Source organism: Seriola dumerili, unplaced genomic scaffold, assembly GCF_002260705.1.
Source record: "Seriola dumerili isolate Sdu_G_001 unplaced genomic scaffold, Sdu_1.0 BDQW01000138.1, whole genome shotgun sequence".
Lineage (NCBI taxonomy): Eukaryota > Metazoa > Chordata > Actinopteri > Carangiformes > Carangidae > Seriola > Seriola dumerili.
The window spans coordinates 11666243-11687905 of record NW_019174393.1 but is presented as its reverse complement, the minus strand read 5'-3'; the positions used below and the strand labels follow the sequence as shown (position 1 = coordinate 11687905).

The following is a 21663-nucleotide window of genomic DNA, read 5'->3' as shown; positions in this document are numbered from 1 at the left end:
AACAATAATTTTGACACTCAGTCTCGTGCTTCTCTGTGGGAATGTGCATGGCCACTGTTTTGTTTTGAGTACCTGTTCACACTTCAATATGGTATTTGGAATGGCTTTTCTTTGTCTAATGATGTTTCCAGCACAATTAGAAGATGTACTTTTTTATCTTAAAGTCAGTGTTCTGCATTACAAGGGATTTTATTTATTTTTTCTTCTTCAGGAAGGTGAAATGTTTAAAAATATTATTGTATACTTTATAGATTCTCAGGTTTATGGAGATAATATATTGCAACAGTTTTGAAAGCTTCCTTCCCATCATCTAGCTCACTACCTGTAGTGGTGAATTCACATTGATCGTCACATTCTTATACTAACATAACACATGAAGCACGAAACATTTCCTGCATAGACTGCACATTGTCACTAAACACAATAACTTGTTGGTATTTATGTCAGTTGCATTTCAAGTTCAGATGTATTTTTGGTATCTTGTGCCAAATTTGAGTGCCATTTTCTATTTTTATTTCATTGTTGTTGCCTCCATGATCATATTCAAGGTTTTTCATTCAAATCGCCACTAAAGGTTTGCAATACAGAAATGTTATTTTCTACCTGAAAATTGTACAATCAATGAAAATTGCTGTTTTCTTGTATCTGGTATAGTATTTTACCAGAAGTGTTTAGCATTGTATGGATGTTACTACAGTATATATGTGTTTTTCTTACACACATTTCCATATCTGTATAGTATAGATAAATACTCAATACTGAATTTGTTCAGGGGTATGTGCAATTACAGATCCATAGAGGCATTATTAAATAGAATGACAAATTACAATATCAGAGTTGCTTATTAAACAATGTTGAACAATTGTGATTGTTTGAGAAGTAATTATTTATTAACTGAGAGAGTTGTGCAGGGTGACAGCGAGTGGAGAGCTAATACACACACAAAGCTGTTTACACACACACACACACACACACACACACACACACAGACTCAAACACTGAAGGTCAGACTGACCACACACACTCATCAAGTCACACACTTCCTCTGGCCAACGGCTCGGGTACAGCTGTTGGATGGGGATGTGAGCATATGCCCCTCAGCGATTGGCTGGTGGTGTAATGATGTAAAGTGCCCTGCACCCATCCTTCACCCTCACAGTCATGATACAGTATAACCAGGGAAAAATGAAAAATGTCAAAAGGGTTTACGCAGGTTTTTTTTTTTTCCACTTGAGTAACCAAGTTAATGTGTGCGATGAAGTAACTGGTGCAAAACTAACATTAATATTCCTGGATTTATTTTAGAGTCATGTACCTTGTAATTTCACCTCTCCGCTCACGGCTGCATAAAAGCATAGTGACAAAAGGCCAGAGAAAATAACCCATGTGTGATATTTCATGAGTGAAACGAAGCACACACAAAGAGACACTTTCTGTATCGGAGCACCGCCACCAGGAAAGCAGGAGATACAACTGAGAGAGTGACTCAGAGCAAGAAACATGACACTGATATCTAACCACCAATACACAGAAATACGAGGATGTGCGATCTTGATAGTGTTGAGCAGAAACACAGGTCTATCTGTCAGTAGTACAATAAATTTATCACAGGTAAAGAAGGAATTGTGTAGAACACAAGGCCCAAAGTGAAAAAAAAATCCTTCTCTAATACACTTCAGTTAGATGTAGAATATACAGTATGATCCGATGTTTTATACACTACATTACTATAATGTTGGTTTTGCCGAAATGCTGTGCTGCATTTTCAGGCCCAGTGCGGCTTTGCCATGAAACTCTCCCGTCCAAACCAGTCCTTCTGTGTTAGTGAAAGCCCCTTCTCCCTCCAATCTGGAAATACACATCAGGTAAGACATCTAAAATCTTATATTTGATATAACTGTGCTGCCAAAACAATAATAAAAAACAATGCCAAAAGCCATAACTAATGTTAACTGTCACTATCTATCACTCTACTGATTATTTTTCTTGATAAATCATCACAAATAGTGAAAAATTATGCAGAATGATTGATTTAGTATCGCATAAGACACAAAATAAAACCAAAGCTCAAATTTATTATCAAAACAGTCACTGATTAATTATGTGTTGGATGACTTTCTGATTCATTGACTAATGTACAACAGTTCTGAGCCTCACTGCTGCTGCTCTATTCTGATCATAAAAGAGGGCTGATCTGAAACACATGCACATGCACATAAAATAGCACTAAACTGCAGTATAATCATATGAAAACTCTTACTAGGGTTAGCTCTTTTCAGAAAGCATTACAGGAATGACACAGTAAGTTCCAAATATTGATAGATTTTTACCTGTTCTTGCTAAAGTGACCTTTGTAAGTAGAGCCGTCTGGGAATGTATATGTTCCCGTGCCATGGTACATGTTGTCTTTGAATTCTCCTTCATATAGTGCTCCAGAAGGATGCTGCAAGGTCCCTCTACCATGCATCTGGGAGAAGGGACAGAGGGAGACAGAGAACAACCATGACTAACTGCAGAGAAATTACAATCATCCAGGCCTTAGTCATAGACTTCAGATGAGCATTTAGACATATAGTTAATGCATACCTTGTCCTGATGCCACTCGCCAGTGTATATGATCCCATCTGCTGAGGTGTGTTTACCAACACCACTCCTCATCAGTTCTCCAGATGCAGATCTGCTGCACTCCCCCTCTGTGGGCAGAGGAGATGTTGTCACAGACCTAATGTGATGTGTAATGTAATGTTCAACTGTATCATCAGTTAACACTCACCATATCTTTCCCCAGTTGGGAAAATGTAGGATGCATTTATAGATTGTTCTCCTGCAAACAAACAGACATATTTACCTCAAGCACCTTAATTGTCAGATGCTAATTTTTCCAACACGGATATTTACCATGAAGATTAAAAGAATTCCTTTCCTTGTTGTCTGAAAGTGAAAAGGAAACAAATTTAGATAGCAGATAGGAAAGACATAAGAAGATGTGTGTGTCCTTGAGTGTTAGAAATGAAATCTTCATAATCACACCCCACCAGACATCCGTGACAGCTTCCCCCAGCTGGCAGATGGCTGCCAGAACCGACAACAAACGTTGTGTACTGGCCAATTTCTATGATGCAAAAAGTCAAATAACTAATTAAAAGGTTGTGGGAAGGACACAAGCCAACGGTATGCTATTTTTGTTCACTCATTTGCCCTAAAAATAACCAGTCCTGTCTACTCTAAAACAGGTACTGCGCTGTCTGTGTCGTACTAACAGCCCGACGCATGCCGTTACCATGGTTACATTTTTGGTGCAGCCCTAGTTTAAAAAAAGAGTTTTTTTCATATAAAAAAAAAAAGTTTAGCTCAACATATGTTACATTTAATTTATTCCAATAATCTTAATATATTGCTTTTAAATATCAAATTTACCAAATATTACACATTTTCTTCCTCTAACATTTCCGGACACCGGAAGAGAAACTTTGAACTCCGAGTTTTGACCAATGAAAGAGACGCAGGCTACCGGTGGTTTGCACAGCTGTCTCAGGTATGTTCTCACTTGTTATGAAAGTAAAGTTTTTCAACAACTTTTATTCTTTAACGGTTATAATTTAGCTCACTCTGTTTTTGTGGCGTTCTTAATCATTTAACCTCTCGACCTGACTTGTGAGGAAGCCTTTCACAACTAAGCTAACGCTAGCTTGATGACTCAAAAGTGAGGAGTGAGCCTGCTAGCTTGCTAGCTAGTTCAAGCTTCATACTTGAAACTGACTCAGATATCAGTCCCAACACAATAAGACGTTATTTCTAAAACGAGCAATATAATGCTCTTTCATAACTTCCTAATAAAACACAGTGTCAGCTAGTCGGGCAAGTAAAATGGTCATTGCCGTCGTTTGGTTATTCGTCTGCGTGCTTCGTTTGATTGCATAATTCTAGCCACCAGCGCTGTGTGTCAGCCACCACCTCATTGCTCCCACTTGAACTGGTGTGCCACCCGACAGCTATGTGCGACTGTTGTGCTCTGCAGTTGATGTACAGTAGCTGCCTGCTTTGCCTGGGTCCGCAGCTAGCAGCTCTCTCTGACGTATTCAGGATTATTGGATACTCCCAGGGTTGGGAGGATTTATTCAAACAATGCATTTTATGTCTCTATTCACAGATTGTTGGCTGCTATGAAAGGACAGTGATTGAAGGTGAGTATACTCGAGTTTTACAGCAGTGTATTATAAGTAATCCATTACGTTTTGGTGTTGATAGTGTGAAGCTAGACTGCTTTAAAATAAATTATGTGTGATCAAAGTGTTCATAAATGTTTTCACAGAGAAATGAATGCAAGGAGAAGAGGTGGGAAGCCCAACAGAGGAGGGGGGAGATTTAACAAGTCAAGAGGAGGTGGAGGTGGAGGTGGAGGTGGTGGAGGCAGAGGCGGAGGCGGGGGTGGAGGTGGAAGTAGGAAAGGGGGAGCTGGTCTGTGGGATGATGGGGATGATTTCAGCCTTGATTTTGGACCCTCTCGTTCCAGCAGGTATAAATTCATAATTGCAGAATGAATTATCAAATTAAAAATGATCACACTGTCCTCATTTCATCTCCTCACCTACATCTCATTGTTCTCCTCTCTGTTTACCTGGCTGTGTCTCCAGACCTGGCAAAGGACGAGGCGGTGGCAGCCGTGCTGGTGGCAGGGATGGAGGTAGAGGGAGGGGAGGGAGGGGAGGGAGAGGAGGTAGGGGAGATAGGGATCGAGATAGTCATCGAGATAGCCATCGAGATAGCCATGGCCGAAGCGATTGGAAAAGCAGCAGTAAGGCTCTCCCAAGTTCTCTGGCGAGGATCAGAACGTGCCCAAAGTCAGGGGAGGGAATCAAGTCGGAGGTGAGCACCATGCCCTTGCAGAGGATCTTCATGACTAATGAGAACCAAGAACAACTGAAAGAGCTGTTGCGGGATCTGCAGACTGCAGATTTTGATGAGCCCTATGAGTAAGTACATTCTAGTAAACATGCATGGAATAGGCTGCACCCCTTTGTCTGTTGAGAAAGGCTAATTCAAATGCTTGAAAATTAAATTTTTTTCATGAAGTGATGTTTTTTACCCATGTTTTTTTTAACTAGTCTTCCCTCTCTCCCTCAGTGAATCAGGTTCAGATTATTCGGGGGGAGAAGAGGATGAGGAGGAATATGATGAATTGGATCACCGTGATGAAGGCCAGTTTTGGGCCACTAATGATGAGCCTGTGGAGAGAGCAGACAGCCCATCATATGAGCCAGAGTCTGACGATGAACGGCCAACCCCTGAGCCTGTCATCTCCTTATTTGCCATAGGGAAACTCTGCAGGTGATGTTCAGATTTGTCTTTTCTTTCATTACAGATTTTGGATTTTGTAGGTACGTAGGTATCTTACTTTTATTTGAAATTAATTGAGTGGGTTTATTTTTTTTCACTGTTGTGCTGTCAGGAACCTAAACAACTAAGCTTTGTATATATTTACCTTGTCTTCTACCCCATCTGTTTTGTCACATTTCCTTTTTGTAGGTTTGGGTTTGATAGGGAGCGCAGTAAGCTGGCACTGGAGTCTGGTGGCGGGGAATTCGGGGCCACTTTGGAACAACTCCTCCACCAGGTTTTTAGTGAGCGCTATGGCCAGAAAGCAGTTTCCCCTGACGGCCTCGAGGGGGTGCCTATGGATGAGTGTTTGAGCCAGAGGCAGGAGGAAGCTTTGGCTCTAGCTGCCATTTATGGTGAGCGCTTCAGTGAACGCATTGCTAATGCAGTCTGGACTGTAACCCTGGATCTCTCATTCCTCTCAGACAAGAATAGCAAGAAAGGTGGGGCAGTTGGCAGTCGAGGTGGAGGAGGATCTGTTAATATCCGTGATGTCTGCAGATTCTACCTGAAAGGGCAAGGCTGCCGCTTTGGGGACAAGTGCAAGTTTAAACACCAACTTCCCACCAAAGGGAGGTCTGGGGCTGATTCCCCAGACCTGAAGGGTCCAAGCCAGCCTGGATTCAGCAGCTATTCTCCTCCTGAGTATGAACTAGAGGTCCGTTTCCCCAAAGGAAATCGTTACCCATTTCAGGCACCAATAGTTGCCTTCAGCACCAACGACGAGTATGTCGGAGCTGCAGTGAGGCTCACCTTGACTGAGCGATTATTTGGAGAGGCGCTTGCTGCAGCAAAGAGCAGCGAACCTGTTGTTTACACTCTGATCACTTTGTGTGAGGATGAAGCTACCATGAAGGAACTGCTGGCTGTCAGTCATCACAAATACAGCACACCGCCAGCTGTTGTGGTGGCAACTCCACCCTCACTCGCCATAGCAAAGAGTAAGAGTGTGAGGAGCAATGCCGCAGAGGAAAGCAGGACTAGTAGTAATAATCACTCTAACAGCAGAAGGACTGCTCCACCTAACAACCAGAGACCCATGGATTGTGAGTCAAAAAGATTATTTACTTATTGATTATTTATAGTCTGTTTTCATTAAACACAGCTTAGAGTTGTATTTATGTGCTTCTGCACTGAATCAATCACCTCTGTCTTTAAAGTGAAAGAGACGGGAGAGGCAGAGGAGCTGGATGAGAGAGAGGAAGATGATGAAGATGAGGTTGTTCCAGTTGAGAGCGAGAGTTACGTTAATCTGAGGAAGAAGATGGTAAATAAGCACAATCTGAAGATAGACAACCTACTGCAAGAAAATGGCAAGCTGTGCCGAGAGTTCCAGAGGAAAAAGGTAAAAGAGAAGTGCTGTGATTGACAAAAAAAAAAAAAAAAAAATCAAACATCCTGTTTTAACATTTTCTCACTCTACATCCTTTCCAACTCTATGTATATATTGTGATGAATTGCTGTTATTTCATTTTTGTCTTCACCCAGTCATCCAGGCGCTTCAGGTCCATGCTGGATCAGAGGAAGAACCTGCCGGCTTGGCAAGAAAAAGAGAACATCCTAGACCTGTTAGACCAGTGTCAGGTGCTTGTGGTCAGCGGGATGACAGGGTGAGTTACACAGAGAAACCGCAAGCATTGGTATCAACAAAGACTCAAATAGAGGAAATACTTATTATACAAACTTGATTTGGTTTGATTGAAGGAAAGATAAAACTGAAATGAGACCTGAATAGCTACTGCTCAGTAGCATGGTGTTTTGTATGTACAAGGATGTATGGAAAATTGTAAGTGGCTTCATGTACTCTAACCTGACTTAAGTTGTTTTTCCTTTCGATGTTTAAAAACAATGCAAATATTCTTTTGTTGCTTTTTTTCTGTTTTACAGCATCAGAAGCCCAATATTTTTAAAAAATACATTCTATTCCTGACTATCTATATAATTCTATTCAATTTTTATTTTCTGTTTACTTCTCTGCAGGTGTGGTAAGACCACCCAGATCCCTCAGTTCATTCTGGACGCCTCATTAGGTGGTCCGGCGCAGCAGGTGGCCAACATTATCTGTACCCAACCACGCCGCATTTCTGCCATTTCTGTGGCTCAGAGAGTGGCACAGGAACGTGCAGAGTGTCTGGGTAACTCAGTTGGATATCAGATCCGCCTGGAGTGTGTCAGGGTATGGGCACATTCAACATACACATTCAATATATGGAATAAATTAAGCTGCCAGCTTTTAGTCATAGTGTCCAAATGATTCAGAATAAAATTCAACTTTAATTCTCTAAAAGCCCCTGAATATGACATTTTGAAATCACTAATGAAGCCTAAGTGTATGTAACCAAGCTTTATATCATAAAATTTTCTTTTCTGTCAGACGTCTGCCACCAGACTGCTGTACTGCACTACAGGCGTGTTACTGAGGAGACTTGAGAGTGAGGCAGACCTCAAAGGAGTCACACACGTGATTGTGGATGAGGTACACGAGCGCACAGAGGAGAGGTGAGATGGTGCAGATCATTCATGTAGAGTGTGGTGCAGAAAGTGTGCATTCATGCTCCTTACTTCACAGCTTTAGAAATAAAGTTGATCCCTTCTCGAATTCACTTTTTTAATGGCTGGTTTCTTTCTCACTTTCTTGTCTTTCCGTCATATCCTCCTTTTTTATCAGTGACTTCCTGCTGCTGGTGCTCAAAGACCTGATTCTGCAGAGACCAGACCTGAAGATTATTCTCATGAGTGCCACACTTAATGCCAACCTCTTTTCTGAATATTTCTACAACTGTCCCTCTGTCCACATACCAGGTAATAAATGTAGTATCTATTGTATACATATCCTGAATCATATTCCTCTCATACATCTATTTTTTCCCCCTGTCAATGAACATCTCTCGTTCAGGGCGTACTTTTCCTGTTGACCAGTTCTTTCTTGAAGATGCCATTGCTAAAACCGGGTAATCACATTCTCCTACACTTAAGTAACTTCAACTGATAACTGTTTTTAAACTGTTTCGATCTATAAATGCATAAGAACGTAATTAATTGTCTGTTTCTTGTACTGTCTTAATTCACTTTTCTCTCATTTATTTTCCCAGCTATGTTATTGAGGATGGCAGCCCTTACATGCGCTCAGGGAAACAGAATTTGTCTTCCACGGGTGGACGAACAAGCAAAGGAGAACCAAGGGACATGGTTGACGACTTGGGTGATGATATGTGGAACTTCATGTCTTTCTGTAAGAAGGACTTTGTCAAAGACTCAATCCCAGACCAGCAGCTCAGCCTGCAGGATCTAACGGTCAGATACAAAGGTAAGTTGAGAACAAGTATCATAAATTGAACTATTGTGCTGTATAGGGTCTCTACCTCCTGGGTCTTACTTAAACAAACTGTTGCTGCCTATCCATGCATTAATACCACATTTTGTTTTGTTATTGGTGCAGATACTAAGAAGTCTGTGCTGAAGGCCATAGCTGCAATGGACCTGGACAAGATCAACATGGACCTGGTGGAGAGCATTTTGGAGTGGATTGTAGATGGAAAACACAACTACCCTCCAGGTAAAAATCGCCCACATACTACATACTCAGCCATGTCAAGCCGAGTCATGGACACTTGGGGAGTTTTACTGTGAAGTTTTGCTATGTTGGTGTAACCTTGTGGTTTCTGTGCCCAGGTGCAGTGCTGGTGTTTTTACCAGGCCTGGCTGAGATCAAGATGCTCTATGAACAGCTCCAGTCCAACAGAATGTTCAACAACAGAGGCGCAACCAGGTCAGTGTCTAAAGGCATGTTTGTGTTTTTACTGCAACTTCAATTATTTTTATTGTTTTGTATTTACAAAGGGATGTGTCGCATCAAAATTCATATTCTGTAGTATTTCCTAGTTTCCTAGTTTTCCTTTAAAAACAAAACAAAAAACAAGGACATAGGATCCTTAGTTAACTACAGTATGCTCCGTTTCATCTTAACAATTTTCCACGGGGTGTGAAATCATGTACAGTCTAATTTTTCAAATAAAAACTGAGAAACCTCAGCTATCAACAATCTCTGTAGGTAAGACCATTTGTTTTTTTAAAGTTATTTTTTATGGCATTTTTTTGCAGTCGTTCCGATAGTGACAGTGAGGAAGAGTCAGGAAAGTCAGGGAGAGAGAGAGGGGATAACATGCAGCAAAGGGCCACAGATCTTACCCCCAGATAAGATCATTTGTGGTATATGGTACTATACCGGTACTGTACAGAATGTATACTGCTGTGTCTTATTTCCATAGTTCAAATCATAGTGAGAAATGAAAACTCGTTACTGGTCAAACGCTAATGTCTGTGAGTGTTCATCCCCACATCAGGTGTGTGGTGTACCCACTTCATTCAACCTTGTCCAATGAAGAGCAACAGGCAGTTTTCAGTCGGCCCCCAGAGGGTGTCACGAAGATTATCATCTCCACCAACATCGCAGAGACCTCTGTAACCATTGACGACGTGGTATATGTCATTGACTCTGGCAAGATGAAGGAGAAAAGGTAAACTAATGTTAAGCTAAAATGAACAGATATTATGTCGACTATTTTGATATACTATTTGTAACTTTTTGATAACAATGGCTGTGAATTACGTTACATTTTTGTTGCCACACAGTTTTTAGAATCGACTTACATTCAGATTTAACATGAATTATTTTAATTTAAGAATTATTTTGATTTATTGTTTTCAGATATGATGCATCTAAAAGCATGGAGAGCCTGGAGGACTCATGGGTTTCTCGGGCCAACGCACTGCAGAGGAAGGGTCGAGCAGGTCGTGTGGCCTCGGGCGTCTGCTTCCACCTCTTCACCAGCCACTGCTTCCAACACCAGCTGGCTGAGCAACAGCTGCCTGAGATCCAGAGAGTTCCCCTGGAGCAGCTCTGCCTCCGGTAGATCCATCTGTTTGCTCTTTGCACAGTGCCAACCTGCTTTGTTGTCTCTGTAAATGTGAATAATAGAGGTTTATGTATGACAAGGGTCTTCGGATTTGTGAGTGAAAATGCCACCTGAGAAAAATGGCCAGGACATGGGGGGTTTTGTCCAATCTGCCTGGGTCATGAGAGTCCCCTCCTAGGCCTTACCTGTGGCACTCTCTGATTTTAGGATAATGAAAACAGTTGATTCCCATGCTAGTATTTACCATTCCACCTTCTCTCTGACAGAATCAAGGTACTGGACGTATTTGCCGAGCAGACTTTGGAGTCTGTCTACTCTCGGCTCATTGAACCTCCGGCTATGGGAAGCTTGGACGCAGCCAAGCAGCGCCTGCAGGACCTGGGAGCTCTGACTGCAGATGAGAGGTTGACCCCGCTGGGATACCACCTGGCTTGCCTGCCCGTTGACGTGCGCATTGGGAAACTCATGCTGTTTGGTGCCATCTTTCGCTGCCTCGACCCAGCACTCACCATCGCTGCCAGTCTGGCCTTCAAATCACCATTTGTAAGGAACCCGTGTGCCACTGTTGAGAGGCCATATGTGTCACTTTTCAGATCATTTATGTCACAGCCACATGTACATCCAGTATAAAATACAGTTGCTTAAGTAGATTATTCATCTTTGCATTTATTTTTTAACAGAGAAGAACCCACATAATGGTTATTATTCACATTTAATTGTCTTATTCTGTAGAAATAGTGTCTAAAGTTGGTCTTGTGTCTGTTTTTGAGGTGTCTCCATGGGATAAGCGAGATGAAGCCAATGAGAAGAAACTGGCCTTTGCCTTGGCCAATAGCGACCATCTCGCTTTGTTACAGGCATACAAGGTACTGCCTGGGTTCATTTATTATAAACAGTATTAGTAGTATTGATCTGTAACACTGTTGGCGTAGCTTTTGAATCTAGGAAGTTTCTTGATGTGATGGATTTTCCCTCTGTTGCAGGGATGGTGCTGCGCTGCAAAGACGAGTAACCGGGCCGGCTTCCTTTACTGCAGGGAGAACTTTCTGTCTTGGCGAGGTTTACAGGTCAGGCGGCGCTGTCTGAGGCAATCTATTCTCTCCTATTATTGTGTAATGCTGTTACTGTGGAGTTCCTGGGCAGCAAGCCGGGCAGTAGAGCAGTGTTTAATATACTGAACATGTTTTCCTTTGAATTTACCACCTGCAGGCATTAAAAAAATCTAAACCTCCATATAGCAGAATAGCTTTTAAGCTTTAAAACAACTGACATTAATGTAGTTCTTGAGTTTAATTGTGTTTAATTTTTTTCTTAATCTTACATTTCTCGGGGCGTCGTGTGGCGTAGTGGTCTAAGCAGGCGCCCCATGTGTAGAGGCTACAGTCCTCGCTGGAGTTGGCCCCGGTTCGAGTCCTGCATTGGACGGCCTTTGGTGCCTGTGATTCCCCCTCTCTCTGCCTCCCTGTTTCCTGTCCCTCTACTGTACTATCAAATAAAGGCATAAAAAAGCCCAAAAAATATACTTAAAAAAAAAAAAAAAAAACTTACATTTCTTAAAATGTGTGCTGTGACGTGTGCAGGAGATCGCCAGTCTGAAGAGGCAGTTTGCTGAGCTGCTGTCTGACATTGGCTTCATCAAGGAGGGACTGAGGGCCAGGATTATAGAGCGCATGTGCTCTAATGGCACTGATGGAGTTCTAGAGGCTACTGGCCCTGAGGTAACACACACACACATTATAGTGCCGAAAGTGTTAAATTTGTTGTTACAATATACGCTAAGATATGCGGTTGTATGATATTTATTTGTCAGCTGCTTTTATCTGGCTTATTTTATAGAGAATTTATTTCAGTTTTATAAGGTGCACAGTCTGTTATTAAGTGCACATATGTTTTTTTGGACTCAACAGTCTATCCTTAGTCTTGAAGAAAAATTGATAATAATGATAAATGTCAAATCTTTCCAGGCTAACCTGAACTCGGAAAACATTCGGCTGATGTCTGCCATGCTATGTGCTGCCCTCTATCCCAACGTGGTGCAGGTGATTATTCATTCTTGCTGTTGTTTGAATAGAAAACTGAAAGCCAGTGATAGCAATATAAATTGGCTCATGCCTGATACCACTACTTGGCTTTACACTCCTGCTCTGTGTTTGACAATGTGATCCAGGTACGAGCTCCTCAGGGGAATTACAAGATGACCAGCAAAGGAGCAATGAAGATGCAACCTAAAGCCAACGAGCTTCGTTTCATGACAAAGAACGACGGCTGTGTTCACGTGCACCCCTCATCTGTCAACTACAATGTGAGATAAAAAAATCAAAAGATGGGGCATTGCATTCAATAGATAAACAGAGAAACAAGTCCTGTGACTCTTCTTGGTCTTTCAGGTTCGTCACTACAACAGCCCCTACCTGGTTTACCACGAGAAGGTGAAAACGAGCCGTGTCTTCATCAGGGACTGCAGCATGGTGTCTGTTTACCCGCTAGTGCTGTTTGGAGGTGGTCAGGTCAATGTGGAGCTGCACAAGGGAGAGTTTGTCATCTCCCTGGATGATGGATGGATCCGATTTGCTGCCACCTCTCATCAGGTCAGTGATAAGAGTGACAAAGGTTTGAGTAATTTAGAATCACATGAACAAAGTTATTTATCTTTCCACATATCCTTAAAAGGTCCATTGCAAACATTTTTGGGATGATGTTGTAAAAAGTTTACAAGCTGTTTGTAAACCTGTTTAATGTACTTTAAAGATTTAATAGGCTTTTACTCCAAAGTAAACAAGGCATTATAGCCAAGCCACATATATTATCACATAAAAATCATTATGTAATAATAATAATAATAATAATAATAATAATAGATTTTTTCTTATTTTAAATGATTGTTTATGCAGGCAAAAAATGACAACCAAAAATGCACAAAATTACAAATCAACTTGGTGCTGAATATGGCGCGTGTGTGTGCGCGTGTGTGTGTGACCCAGGTGGCTGAGCTGGTGAAGGAGCTGCGCTGGGAGCTAGACCAGCTGCTAGAGGACAAAATTAGGAACCCGAGCATGGACCTGTGCAGCTGCCCCCGCGGATCCCGCATCATCCACATGATCGTCCACCTCATCTCTACACAGTAGCTCTGCTCCCTAACAAACCTTTTTTGTCCCTTTTTATCACCTTCAAGGGCTTAAATGCATGGAGCTCTGCAGTATAAATGTCTTTGTACTCCTGCAGCACTGCTACATACTTAATTTTAATATCTTAAATCATTACTTAGGAAAAACAGGCTGAACAACCCTGTAACTGGTTAAAATTTCTATTGTATTTTTTAGAGACAGATCAGCTGGGCAGATATTGTACTTGAATTGAGGTCCTCTGGTGGAGGGACAGTCACCACACCACCCTGCTGCCACCTGGCACTTTACCACAAGTATCAGTTTACACAAAGCTATTATTGTGTTGCTGCACCAGAGGCTTTTTAAAGCAAATTATACCTTGAAAATAAAAAAATGGCTCTATGCAGGTTAATCCACAAAACTCCAGCATTGTTACTACTGGAATTAAGCGCTTGTCTTATTTTGATACCTAGGAATCACAACCGTAGAAAAGCTTTTTTCTTTGATGCCATACTACTACTGTATGTGCAGTAAATTGGCACATTGATTGTTGAATTTGATGTCAGATACAATTTGTATACATTGCATTTTTATTTTAGGTTGTGTGTACAGTATCTTGCTCACAACTGAGAATTTTCTTGGGTCCATATTGGATGTCTTTACTCACAGTACCTGCTTACTTGTTATGGTTGTGGATATTTATTTGTAATGCATGGTTGACAGTTCCAAGAGCTTGTGCATGGTATTTAGTTCTTTTACATTAACTGAATGTATTTAAATGTTACAGTGATGTCAAAACCACACTTTCACAATGTGAATTCAAGGGCTTTTTAAATCAGGAGAAGGTGGTGGATGTGGAGTCACCAAAGAACCTGAAAGCTTATTGTCTTAACAAGTGAGGAACTGCACACTGCACTAAAAATAAAAAAGAAATGATATTTGGCTGTTGATTTTTCTTTGCTCTTACCTCTTGCACAAATTTCTTGCTAAGTTTTGTGTTGTACTTGAAACCTAGCTGCCTCTTGGATGCAGCAAACAAATTTACTGGCTCATGGAAGAGGCCAGCCCCTTCATTCATGAGTCCATTCAGTCTCTATGACAACAGGACATAAACATATGGGGTATCGCTGTCCTAGTTGAAGCCATTCAGTTGCCACTTACAACAGTGCCAAGTCCAGAGCTGGTAAGATATATGTATTTTTTATTTGTGCTTAAGCTGTTTGAGAGGGCACATACTATGTATCCATTAAAGCATTGTTTTTAATCATAAAATAGTTACCTTCTGCTTCTTAAGGCATTCTATAGTATTTGTCTTGTTTTTCAGATGGGTAAATAATCTCTCATCACACTGGATGTGACCTTGAAGTTTTTCACTATGGTAAAGAATATTTAACTTTTGTTCCATGTAAACTATTAGTTCAATGCTAACTGTTCAATATGGTCACAGGAGGAACCAAACCAAAACCACTTGCATTTTTTTTCAAAGCCACCCAAATCCAGGAAATCGAGGTCCCACAGTTCTAGGCCTGCCAAGACGACTGGGAGTCCAAAAACACCCAAAAAGAGGTCCTCTAGTGCCAAATCCACCAAGACAGATGTGGACATCCTCAGCCCAGCAGCCATGGAGAATATCTACTACATTGCTCATAATGCGGTGGACTGTCTGGAGTTCAGAGGCTTTGGGTGGCCACACTCAAATAAAAAGAAGAAAAAGAAGAAGGGAACAAAACGAAAAAAGAAAAAGTAAATTATAATTTTTTGCCAAAGTTAGAGACTTTTTTTCTCATTTCGGTTAAGGGAATAGTTTCACTTAAATACCTTGGTAATAGCATCATCTAGTGGACAAATCATAACACATCCCAATTTAAACATGTTACGAAAGCTAGAGTTAGTGTAATGCAGCAATATGGAAATTGATACATATATTAAATATATATATATTAATGCAAGTTATAACAGAAAAATGTCATAATCCACGAGGCAAAGACTAACATTTTTATCAGCAACTTTATTGAAAGTTGAATGAGTCAGAATTGTTTTCACTCATATCATAAAAGGCTTGGCAGCAGCTTTTGACAAATCGGAAGAATCTCTTTCAACTTAGCGGAATAAGACAGAGAAGAGCAAATGCATACTCAAGTAATATTCATTTTAAAGAACATTATGTGGAGATAATGAATGTCATGTGTAAATTAAAACACCATAGTGCATCATAGAAAAGGCCAGCCAACATTGCCATGATACTGGACATAAAGTGTTCCCACTAGTTATTTATAATGTTCTTTAAATCCAGTCTTGGATCAGCAATTTATCTTACAAAAATAGGCTACTATGAGAACATGCCTATAAAACTAAGGGAAGAAACAAATACTGTTCCAGGCACTGTTAATATTCTCATATTTTACATTATATGTCCCTTTATCAAATGTACACTCATTATACCATAACCCTGTAAAATAAATAGTTTCTCTGCAGAGTCAATCTGGTATTGCTTGCAACATGGTCCCGCTGTGCTCACTCTGGGGGCTTCTTCTTGGCCTCCACATCTTTCTTAAAAGCTTCAATTTTCTTGGCTATGTTAGGGACCTAGGAAAGAAAAAGCATTACAGTCAGTACATCTGGTAAATGTATATAGTTGTATTAGGTACACCTTGCCAAAACTAAATGCAACTTGTATAACAACTTCGTAATTTGTGAGTGTTATAATGTTCAGTTTTTGTTGCAAATGTTTAACATACAATCTTACATTGTACTGGACCTATACTGTGGCGTTTTTTATTATTATGTCCAATATACATTCAATGTATCAGGAAGGATGGCCCAGCTAACCTAACTAAAACAGATGCAACAAAAACGTAACATTGTAACATTAAAAAGATTTAGGTTGTTATGTTGTATACGATTGCACTAGTTTGAACCAGGTGTACCAAATGAAAATGACAACTGATGTAGGTCATTGGAGTGGAATAGCTCAAGGACAGGTCTCCAGACACCCTTGGTTTACCGGAAGGAGGGTGTGGCAGAGATTGGACAGTAAGACAAGCAAGTAACTTTACTAACTCGTTGAAATACAATTGTCAAGGTTTATAAATAAAGACTAAAATCAGACAAACTTACATCATAGTTTTGAGCGAGGTACATCCCCACAACATTCCCCAGGGTGAAGCCAGCCTGGAAGATGACACAAAAAATGTAATTAGAGGCCGAAATATCTTATCTACCGATAACTTCAAGCAACATTTGCAAACTCATTCTCATGTTTATTTAACGTTGTAGCATAGTTAAATGTTGAATTTGTGGCGGTTCACTTTTACCTTACTTTACTAGAACAGAAAACTTCAATTCGCTACTACTGATACAGCTATGTCTACTGACAGGCAGTTACCATTATGCTAATACGTTAGCTAGGCTAGCTTCGTTGACATCTCTCAGCATCCAGACAAATGTCATGTACGACAATGTCCATTTAACTCACCAGGAACTGTAGCATGGTGGAATAAGGAAGTCACTACAGGACTATCCACAGCAAACTAACCTACTGACTAAAAATCAGCCAGTAAGTTGAGAGCTAAACAGGGTAAATCAACCAAGTCGCTTGGCTAATGAAGCTAGCTTGTCATCAACAATGGGTGTACGCATGCGCGAGAAAAGTCTCACGTTATTTTTCAGAGCAGACGAATTGTAGTCCTTTTCCTTGACCTGAGCTATAGTTGTTCCTCACTGGAGAACTACAATTCCCAGTGCCGCGCAAAATCTCTCGCCTGTGCAGTGGGTGTTGCTGCAATGGTGGCTTTTGTGGGACATTGAATGACTTTGGCTCCATCACGAAAATAACCGGTTTATTCATTTTATTTACAAAACGTGAGCATGGAGGCTCTTATCCCCGTTATAAACAAGCTCCAAGATGTGTTCAATACAGTGGGCGCAGATATTATACAGCTGCCGCAGATAGCAGTAGTCGGGACTCAGGTAAGACGCTGTGGTTGGGAGCATTTTGTGATTAGCGGCTGTCATGCTAGCAAGATAACCTTGCTTTAACGTCATGCATGCATGAATAAAGATAGCATTATAATAAGAGTTATACTAGCTGCGAATAATTAGTACAATACAACATATTCAGGTACCAGAATGAATTTACTGAGGCTACATAGAGACCTTTGTGGATGCAGAGAGCACTGCTAAAACCCCTCTGGATATTTAACTAGACTGCTGCAAACCTCATTTGCAAAGTCTGCACTGGCAGTGGCAGTGAAGTCTATTTTAATCATCTTCAATCACTGCTATTTTAAGAGCCTCATCCACACACTAACCTCCGTTGGCTAAACCAGGTCAATGCTTGTGCAAAAGACAGGTGCAATTAGCTGTGTTGTTTCTATCCCTGGTCCACCATGGTTCCATATCAGGGCTATGCTGGATTTGGTGTCTTTAATTGGGAGGTAGATGCAGTCCCTGATTTATCCCACATCTAACTCATGTCTCTATTTGTATTTTGTGTCTCCAGAGCAGCGGTAAGAGCTCTGTGCTGGAGAGCCTGGTCGGAAGGGATCTGCTGCCTCGTGGGACTGGCATTGTAACCAGGCGACCTCTCATCCTGCAGCTGGTCCATGTGGATCCTGGAGACGCCAGGAAAAATGATGACAGCGGTAGGTACCAACATCCCTGAGATCTCCAACAAGCAGTCCACTGTTTTGGATATTGCCTCCTGTGCAAGGCAAGGGTTTGGATGCTGCTTGCATATAATGCAGCAGAGTTTTCATATTTACTCTTGCACAGTATTTAGGTTATTATACACACATTTGGAGGGATCGTGCCCATAATTGTTGGTGTCCAGTATATAAAAAGTCTTCATATGATTTCCTGGTCCTCAGTATGCAGTTCTAAAGCTCTGTCATTGTTTTTCAAATCATTTGCAGATGCCAGGGTGTGAAAAAGCACTGTGCTTCTCAAAGGTGCATTGTACAGCTGTCCTCACATTTAAATACCCTGACTTAGCGTCCTAGTTCTGCTCCCTCCTTCACAAAGCTACACCTGTCATTCCAGCTACCTTATTCACAGGACTAGTAACTGTCGTCAGGTGGCTGTCCTTTCTGTAGGTCCAATGTTAGTGGTGCTTGCTTAACCTCCTGCACACAGTAGTTTAACACCTGCGTTCTTCCACCTCGAGAGTGCTAAGTGAATAGTATTTGACCCATACTGTTTTCTTGTTTTTCACAGGTAGAGAAGGTGAAGAGTGGGGCAAGTTTCTTCACACAAAAAATAAGGTATGGGTTTGTGTAATGTAAAGCATTTGAGTAACAGCCTTGGTCCTTGCTTGTTTTTGTAAATTTTTCCTTTTCCTTTCACAGATCTACACAGATTTCGATGAAATCAGGCAAGAAATTGAAAATGAAACGGAGCGAGTATCAGGGAATAATAAGGTGAGATGTGGATGGAGGATGCAGAGGACATTCTGTATGTTTTGTAATCCAGACCTACAGGATTTACTGCACAAATGACGTGTCTTACATCTCAAATGATTGGGTTTCAAGGAAGTGCTGTTGATGGGGAAACAAATCTATGATGTATATTATTACTGGCAGCAAATTCGGTTTGCCCACTGTTTGGTATGACCAAACAAGTCAACTGCTTACAAAGCACATTTTCAAACAAAAGGAAGAAGAAACAAAGAAGAACAAAGAATAAATTTCTGTCAAGACAAAATATTGAAAGAAAATACATGTGACACCAGTGACAGAAAGATTAGCGTGATGACCTTGTGATGGAACGAGAGGTGGAGGAGATCTGAAGTCATGAGAAGATTTTAGATAATAACATATTCAAAACTATATAAACTAAACTATATAAATATAAATGTATGTAAACCATCAAACGTTTAGGGCTACCAGTACTCAACTAATGTAACAGCCAATGATGGGAGGCTGCACAATAAAGACAATTGTTAAACTGTTTCCTGAGCTTCAACTGTGTTCCCTGTCCCAGCAATCACCATCTTTGCTTGGATTAGGAAAAGAAGTTGCAACTCAAGAAACAGATTAAAAATCATTTTCATCATGCAGCGGGCGGCAATTTCTTTTTTTCATCCACATAGTTTCAAATACTGCTGAGTATTTGTCTTTCAGAGAACTGAAATGTAAGGTGAGAGAAGAGCTAGCAGAAACGCAGTGGCGTCAGAACACTGCAAGAGAATCAAAATGCTACCTATTATATCATTATCACCCAAATTGACAGCAAGTAGGCAAAGTTTGTGCTCTAGCAAAACTTAGTTTGTAAATTCTTTTAACATGGGCTATAAAACTGTGTCAAGCAACACAGTACACATCTGTTCTGTCTCTTCCCTCTGCAGGGGATCAGTGATGAACCCATTCACCTGAAGATATTTTCTCCTCACGTTGTCAACCTCACACTGGTGGATCTGCCAGGAATTACTAAGGTAACTCATGCTGTACTCTCTCCTCACCAAGACAAGGCTTTGATCACTGCTGCAACAACCAATTATTGAAAAATGTAAAACCGAAAACACCTATAAGCCAGGTTTCACCAGATATGCCCGGTCACTGCTGTCAGTGTCCCTGTCTGGTCGATGCTTTTGTGTATTTATAGACGGCAGGGAGTTATCAGCTCAGTTTTAATGCTCCCAACCATGTGCTGTCAAAGTCCAAGTGTGTGCAGGCTTTGATTCCAGCCTCATTAGTTCCTTCCCTCTGGTTGAAAACATTGTTAATCTGAGAAATCCCCCCTAATGAATCAAATTGAGACATACTGTGTCTTTTCGTTTAATTGGTATTGTTCCCTTCAGGTGCCCGTAGGGGATCAGCCTAAGGACATTGAGGTTCAGATAAGAGATCTAATCCTGAAGCACATCTCCAACCCTAACTGTATCATCCTGGCTGTCACGGCTGCTAACACAGACATGGCCACCTCGGAGGCCCTCAAGGTGGCCCGGGAGGTTGACCCTGACGGTAAGAAACACTGAAAGGAAGACAGAATTATAATAACATTTATTGTCTGACTTTTCCACTGTTTAATTTGACAATAAATGTTGAAGAAGATGAGTGTTAGTAGCCATTTTTGTGACTCACCAGGCAGGAGGACACTGGCTGTGGTGACCAAGCTGGACCTGATGGACGCTGGTACTGATGCTATGGATGTACTAATGGGCAGAGTCATACCTGTCAAACTGGGCCTCATTGGAGTAGTCAACAGGTCTGAAGAGTTTACTGTTTACTGTACTGAACATACTATGACATTAGGCTATCTATTATTCAGACCAGAGATGAGTGTGTGATAATAGAGGTCAGTAGAGTTTAGTGTGCTATGATACATTTTTAATGCAGATATACTGTATCATTATCTATTGTTTATATTGATTCATCACTCTGTGGGTTGTTTTATTACTATCAGATATGATGAAATGATCCACCTTCCTTTATTATGCAGTTCAATACGATGAACATCAGTCAGAATTGTCATGACATATACATAATGTAAGATGGTCGACTGTTACTAATTTGTCTTATTGCCCAGCACTAAATATCAGTGTTGTGTTGTTGAAATTGAACTTTTAGGAGCCAGTTGGACATCAACAATAAAAAATCTGTGGCTGATGCCATTCGAGACGAACATGCTTTTCTGCAGAAGAAATATCCGTCTCTCGCCAACAGAAATGGAACCAAATACCTGGCAAGGACGCTTAACAGGTAAATGTAATAACAATCGTTACCATGACAAAATACATATGATTTGAAAGCACAAAGCCTCTTGCTTCTATCACTCTAAACCATATTGAGAACAGTTGATTAAAAAAAAAAAAACAGAAACAGAAAAGTCAAATTAAAAGAAGGAAATAAACACTATAAAAACATTTTCAACATGTTTGTGCTTCTCTAAATTTATTTCACTACTACTTATACTATACCAGCTCAGATTTTGTGACCATACATTTTAAGAGTGATAATTCAGAAGAGAGCAAACTGTGATCAGAATGGTTCAAGAATAGTTTTATTTTGGTAATGTCTTTTTCAAGTGAAAAATCTAAATAAAATCAATTTAAAAAAAACATGGTATTTAAATTGTTTCTAGAACAGTGACTGCAAAAAGTAAGATGTGACACATATACAGTGCATCTGAGGTAAATTTAGAATGTAACAGCAAATGGCCTGATCTTAGTACAGTATATCCATGTCATATTTCAGTTTTTCCTTTTTAATAAATTAATAAAAAAAATTCAAAATTCTGTTGAGTGAAGATTTGATGAGGAAAATCATACT

At 40.6% G+C, this 21663-nt stretch overlaps 5 protein-coding genes across 6 annotated transcripts in view; 3 read left to right on the top strand and 2 right to left on the bottom strand.

Moving 5' to 3' along the window:
• Positions 1-1233: 1233 nt before the first annotated feature.
• On the bottom strand, positions 1234-3225 carry morn2 (MORN repeat containing 2). Its single transcript, XM_022749713.1, has 6 exons — positions 3036-3225; positions 2899-2931; positions 2774-2824; positions 2587-2693; positions 2331-2467; positions 1234-1848 (listed from the first exon to the last, which is right to left on the bottom strand). Exons 1-6 carry the CDS (start codon positions 3040-3042, stop codon positions 1728-1730), a joined length of 456 nt encoding a protein of 151 aa, XP_022605434.1. The 5' UTR covers positions 3043-3225; the 3' UTR covers positions 1234-1727.
• Positions 3226-4730: 1505 nt separating this feature from the next.
• On the top strand, positions 4731-14334 carry dhx57 (DExH-box helicase 57). Its single transcript, XM_022749213.1, has 22 exons — positions 4731-4973; positions 5125-5328; positions 5527-6422; positions 6537-6721; positions 6865-6986; positions 7357-7552; positions 7751-7875; positions 8045-8178; positions 8273-8327; positions 8469-8683; positions 8816-8932; positions 9049-9145; positions 9720-9893; positions 10085-10285; positions 10559-10835; positions 11063-11158; positions 11276-11359; positions 11873-12010; positions 12257-12331; positions 12460-12594; positions 12680-12880; positions 13274-14334. Exons 1-22 carry the CDS (start codon positions 4876-4878, stop codon positions 13415-13417), a joined length of 3969 nt encoding a protein of 1322 aa, XP_022604934.1. The 5' UTR covers positions 4731-4875; the 3' UTR covers positions 13418-14334.
• An 89-nt stretch (positions 14335-14423) lies between these two features.
• On the top strand, positions 14424-15872 carry smkr1 (small lysine rich protein 1). Its single transcript, XM_022749215.1, has 3 exons — positions 14424-14579; positions 14721-14774; positions 14883-15872. Exons 2-3 carry the CDS (start codon positions 14772-14774, stop codon positions 15141-15143), a joined length of 264 nt encoding a protein of 87 aa, XP_022604936.1. The 5' UTR covers positions 14424-14579; positions 14721-14771; the 3' UTR covers positions 15144-15872.
• Positions 15385-17034, bottom strand: stmp1 (short transmembrane mitochondrial protein 1). Its single transcript, XM_022749216.1, has 3 exons — positions 16872-17034; positions 16514-16567; positions 15385-15982 (listed from the first exon to the last, which is right to left on the bottom strand). Exons 1-3 carry the CDS (start codon positions 16884-16886, stop codon positions 15911-15913), a joined length of 141 nt encoding a protein of 46 aa, XP_022604937.1. The 5' UTR covers positions 16887-17034; the 3' UTR covers positions 15385-15910.
• A 153-nt stretch (positions 17035-17187) lies between these two features.
• The window catches only part of LOC111224532 (dynamin-1-like protein), an 11838-nt gene continuing 7362 nt past the window's right edge, over positions 17188-21663 (top strand). For both annotated transcript variants that reach the window (XM_022749066.1, XM_022749065.1), the window contains exons 1-8: positions 17188-17365; positions 17898-18039; positions 18611-18657; positions 18742-18813; positions 19740-19826; positions 20193-20355; positions 20479-20599; positions 20962-21093. In XM_022749066.1, coding sequence (XP_022604787.1) covers positions 17264-17365; positions 17898-18039; positions 18611-18657; positions 18742-18813; positions 19740-19826; positions 20193-20355; positions 20479-20599; positions 20962-21093 — 866 coding nt within the window. In that variant the 5' untranslated portion in view covers positions 17188-17263. The remainder of the gene's footprint in view (positions 17366-17897; positions 18040-18610; positions 18658-18741; positions 18814-19739; positions 19827-20192; positions 20356-20478; positions 20600-20961; positions 21094-21663) is intronic.